The sequence below is a fragment of the Hippocampus comes genome, unplaced genomic scaffold (assembly GCF_001891065.2).
Source record: "Hippocampus comes isolate QL1 unplaced genomic scaffold, H_comes_QL1_v1.1 scaffold676, whole genome shotgun sequence".
In the NCBI taxonomy this organism is placed as follows: Eukaryota; Metazoa; Chordata; class Actinopteri; order Syngnathiformes; family Syngnathidae; genus Hippocampus; species Hippocampus comes.
The window spans coordinates 268,068-273,198 of NW_017805988.1; the positions used below are offsets into that span (position 1 = coordinate 268,068).

The 5,131-nt window shown below is 45.1% G+C and overlaps 2 protein-coding genes across 6 annotated transcripts in view; one reads left to right on the forward strand and one right to left on the reverse strand.

Annotated features, from left to right (window-relative positions):
- The window catches only part of cdx1b (caudal type homeobox 1 b), a 3,017-nt gene extending 2,758 nt beyond the window's left edge, over positions 1-259 (reverse strand). The window contains 2 exon segments of the mRNA XM_019891980.1: position 1; positions 3-259. The exon segment at position 1 is cut by the window's left edge and continues 220 nt beyond it. Of these exon segments, the coding sequence (XP_019747539.1) occupies position 1; positions 3-250 (249 nt within the window). The 5' untranslated portion in view covers positions 251-259.
- The window catches only part of ins (preproinsulin), an 8,480-nt gene that overhangs the window by 2,244 nt on the left and 1,105 nt on the right, over positions 1-5,131 (forward strand). Inside the window, exons 1-4 of one of the 5 annotated variants that reach the window (XM_019891982.1) lie at positions 3,713-3,772; positions 3,854-3,983; positions 4,048-4,232; positions 4,424-4,680. In XM_019891982.1, the coding sequence (XP_019747541.1) occupies positions 3,913-3,983; positions 4,048-4,232; positions 4,424-4,599 (432 nt within the window). In that variant the 5' untranslated portion in view covers positions 3,713-3,772; positions 3,854-3,912 and the 3' untranslated portion in view covers positions 4,600-4,680. Of the gene's footprint in view, positions 1-428; positions 516-3,709; positions 3,984-4,047; positions 4,233-4,423; positions 4,681-5,131 lie in introns of those variants that run through there. The other 4 variants (XM_019891986.1, XM_019891981.1, XM_019891984.1 and 1 more) reach the window with 4 other exon arrangements.

Genomic DNA, 5,131 nt, shown 5'->3' on the forward strand with positions numbered 1-5,131 from the left:
GGTAAACCGGGCTCCAGCCGCCGCCGCCCCCGCCGCCCGCGCTCTGCTGGGCCTGGTGCGGGTCCGCCGCGAGGCCGTGGGGCGGGTGGTGGTGGTGGTGGTGGTGGTGGTAGCTCGCAAAGTCCGAGTACTGGGCCGGTCCGGGCACCGGGAAGTTCGGCGGGTTGAGGCCGAGGCCCGGGTGTCTGCTGACGGGGTTCTGGTGGTACATGGGGGGGTCCTTGTCCAGCTGCAGGTAGCTCACGTACATGTTAGCTGGAGGGGGCTACTTTATTGCTCTCACCTGCTCCCCCGGCCAGCAACCCCCCCCACCACACACACACACACACACACCTTCAGCATCGACACAAGCCCCTGAAAACAATTGATCTGATTTCACTCAAAGAATTTTATTTTGACGCCCGTCCTGCTTTTTTTGCAACATGCAGGCAGGCGCTACCAAAGAGAACTTCATCAGTCGGCTACTCGGTGCACGTCTGGAATCACCTGCTGCAACGTAGTTGAATTTGTGGAATGTTTTTGCCACGCAAAGTTCTTTTCAAAAGTTTCATGCATGATTTTATCATTTCATGACATTTGACGTGAACACTTTTGTAGAAGCGATTTTATGAATTAGAGGCTGGGTAATTTATCGTTGTATCATTCATTTCCGTCGTGCAAATTCAAACAAGACGATTTATTTTTCATTTGAGATCAATAATGTCGCCTAGAATTCTCATTCATCCTCTCATTTTTGGAAACTATTCATCAACTTCCACCCTCCAACACGCTTTAACTCTTTTGGAAATTAAAAGCTTCTTGTGTTTTTTTTCCCTTTTACTTTTTTTTCAGTTAATCTGTAAAATTGAATTTGCCTCCTCAAGTTAATTGAGAAGAAGCGAGCGCTAAACTGACAAAATTCTGACTGAGCAAGCTAACAATTGGTGGCAGCTCACATTTTCGAGGTCACACTTGATGTCTTGATGTGAGAATTTCACTCAACGGAAGAAAAAAAAAAACAATCGGCATGTTTCTCAACAGATCGCGGTTGTCCTTTTGGAGCGTGTGAAATTTTGCAGCGGAGGAGAGCGCTTGTCGACGATTTATGGATTTACGAGTTTACCTTTTTATTGTTTTACACTCATGACTTTTCTTTGTCTGAGGCCCTAAAGGACACTTCATTAGGTATACACACTTTTCACCTTCGCGCGTGTGTATGTAAAGTGTGTGTGCGTGTGTGTGTGTGTGTGTGTGTGTGTGTGTGTGTGTGTGTGTGTGTGTGTGTGTGTGTGTGTGTGTGTGTGTGTGTGTGTGTGTGTTTAAAACACCTCATTAATCTCATGTGTTTGTGGTGCAATTCATTTGTTGTACTTCAAAGGAAAGTAATCACATTAAGAACCGGTTATTTCTTTTTTCATTCGAAAGCAAACAAACACATCAACAAAAAAATGCATTATTGATTAAGTTTTACACACACACACACACACACACACATCACACACACACACGCACACACACATATATATATATATATATGTGTGTGTGCGTGTGTGTGTGTGATATGTGTGTGTGTGTGTGCGTGTGTGTGTGTGTGTGTGTGCATGTATCTATATTTGTGAATTTTAATAATTTCATTTAAAAAAAATATCCAATTCACATACTTTTCTGTGAATGCTTATACAAGTAAATTATGAATAAGGTTCTCTGAGGTTAAGACATTTTAGAAAGTTGAGTTCATCAGGGAAAACAAATATAAACATTTTCAAACATACAGTAATTGTAGAAAAAAAATAACTTTAATTCAATAATTACAAAAAAAAGAAAAAAATAGGCATTTGGACTTTAAAAAAATATATTATTATTATTATAGATGGGTATGGTTCCAGAATTCTGATGAGATAATTGCACTTTTGTTGTTTACAACAAATGCAAAGATAAATGTAATTTCAGTTATCAAAATCAAAATTTCATCAATATGTATAAATATGTGTGTGTGTGTGTGTGTGTGTGTGTGTGTGTGTGTGTGTGTGTGTGTGTGTGTGTGTGTGTGTGTGTGTGTGCGTGTGTGTGTGTGTGTAAATTAGTAATAATAAAAATGAGCTTTTAGTGCTATCATTATTTGAATGAGTAATTTAAAAATGTTTTGTGCTGGTGAAAGCATGAATATATTCCTGAAAAAAATAACAAGCACATGTATGCGTGTAGTCTGGTGTGTGCATCGTGCTGAGCGTCCATCTTGTGTCACCTGTCGCTTCTTGACATTAACCAGGACAACATGGCCACCGTCTTTTACGATCTCGCTTTTCTTTCCTTCTCTCTTTCTTTCTTTTCGTCTTTTACGACCTCCTTGACACACTTTGACACTCAGTTCTCTGGCTTTGACCCTTCCACTGATGCTAGCCTCCTAACCTAGCATAGTTTAGCTCCGAGTTTAGTTTACGATAAAGACTTCGGAAAAAAATGACATTACTTGACGTGATGCGATGCTGCCCTCGTGTGGTCAAAGATAAAATGACGCTGAGGCGAAAGCAGGGGAGCAGGCACCAACACGGCAATCGCGTGAAGAGATGAAACCAATCACAGCAGCGGAGAGAGATGATGTCATAAAAAAAAGAACATCTTTCTTTACATCACAACTCCAGTTCATGAATTTTGCGCACACGTGAGGCAATCATTTATTAACATGCGATTTTTAGCTGTAGGCAGCTTCCGGTTGGATTATTCATAAATTCTGCTCTCATTCTCATGAGGGTCTTTTCAGGTTCGAGCCACATCCTGGTCAGGATCTGGTCTGGTATTGGTTTGGTTATAGTCACGTTAATGCTCAGGTTTTGGTCGGGTTCAAATCTGATTCTATTCAAGGTCTGGGTCTCGTGAGGTCCTGGTCAAATTTGGTCCGGTTTACAGTAGTTTTGATCTGATACTGGTCGGGTTCTCGTCGGGTTGCAGTCATGAACCAGGATTTAGTCGGGTTCTATCCAGGTTCTGTGTCTAGTCAGGTTGTGGTTTCGGTTAGGTTCCAATCACGTTCTGGTCAGGTTCTGGTCTTGTTTGGGCCAAGTAGGGTGCAGTCATGAACTAGGTTGTGGTCAGGTTCTGGTGTGTTTTAACGGATTTCCGGTTCGGTGACTTGCGTGTTCCGGTTGCGCCTGTCACAGGTTCACGCTTCCTTCGCTTTTTGAGAACGTCTGTTGTCGTTTGGCCCCCTCGTGTGGTCACTTGTGTGCTGCAACTCTCCACCCGCTCAACAGCACGTCTGTCCTGATACGTTTCCACCATCCATCCATCGATGGATTGATTGAGCTCTCGATGAAGTTGTTTGCCTTCGGTCACAGTTTCCCTCGGAAGAAAGACCGTGTTGAAGGAAACCGCTCTGGACGTAAAATGTTGCCTGAGAAATTCTAACCGGTGGCAACCGCGTCGTCATGGAGAGCCCATCGTGGCGATGTCGTCATGGCGACTGTTGACTTTGCTTTTCAGTGTGAGCTGGGTCAGCATGTTGTTGACACGCACGATCGTGGTTTTTTTTTTTCCCTCTCTCTCTTTCTTGACCTGACTTTCCAGTGAGATCATCACATCTTCTGTGAGCTTCTTTACTTTATTTAAGCAAATAGCAAAGATCTTCCAAATATGTATAAGCAATACAATAAACCAGAGATTAGCACCACTGGAAAAATTCCTTATTCCCTAATGTACCGTGTGTGTGTGTGTGTGTGTGTGTGTGTGTGTGTGTGTGTGTGTGTGGGAGGACCAGGATTTGTGCCAAATATCGGTAGTAGAAGAAGACATGAAGGTGATCAGAGGAAGCGAGTCAATATTTGCGGCAGTTCACCACATCAAGCCGCCTCATTTGTTGTGTTTGTTCTACTAAAAGCGCATACACACGCACTGGCAGCGGGCTTGGCCGGGCGCTATAAAAGTCCGGTAGGTGGCATGTTCGTCCTCACAGCTCGCAGCTCCTCTTCACTCTTCATCGTCATATTCATACTCATTGGACCCTGTAGGTAAGCCCCGCCTCCTCGCACTCTTGATTGCCAGCCGCGTCATCCTGACGTCTTTTGCTTTCAGCTCCCCCGTGATGGCGTCGTCGTGGCTTCAGGTGTTGACCGTGCTGGTCCTGGCGACGGGGTCCCAGCCCGCTGCCGCCGACCCGCAGCACCTGTGCGGCTCTGATCTGCTGGACGCCCTCATTCTGGTGTGCGGAGACCGCGGCTTCATCTTCAACCCCAAGAGGGAGGCGCACCACCTGCTGGGTGAGACCCCGCCCCGTGGCCTTGGTGTCATCACGGCAACAGGGATGTTGATGATGTCAGACACCCATACACGCGCAACACCAACGTATATGCACACACATGGTATTTATACGTTCATGCTATTTGTGACACGATGACATTGTGGCCTATGTGATGTCATCATGACGGCGCTTCTTTGTGCGTGCGGCCAGGTTTCCTCCCACCAAAGGTTGGCGTGGCGACGGGCGGCGACAGGGCGGCGGCGCCGGAGCTGGGCTTCCAGGACCACATGGAGGTGCTGATGAAGCGAGGCATCATGGAGCAGTGCTGCCACAAGCCGTGCAACATCTTTGACCTGGAGAACTACTGCGACCGACCACTAGCCTAGCCCAGCCTCGCCAAGCTTGGCGGATTGGCAACCAGAGCAGTGGTGCCACAATAAATGAGATTATTCTTCATACAAAATAGACATTTCTGAATTGATGCAGAAGTTTGTTGGTGTTGTTTGGCCGTTTGATTGTTTTTCACAAAGTGCTGCCTTGAGTTGACCAGATTTTTTGCTTTTGTCTTGAAAGCACAAACTTGGGATACGAGTGTAATCAACTCACTTTTCAAATTGAGCTCACTTCATCCAAAAAGAGGCTTCAAGGTGTTTATTGACACTCACAGCTGAACTTTATTGTAAAACTTCACATAAAAGAAAGACACTTACACTTTATGTAACTAAATTTCTCTCTCATTCTCATCTCTCTCTAATTGCATTTTTAGGTACACGTTGACTCGAATCCGTGTCATAACATATTTTTTTTTATAATTTCACACACACACACACACATACGAACACACACACACACACACACACACACACACACACACACACACACACACACACACACACACACACACGCGCGCGCCCGCCC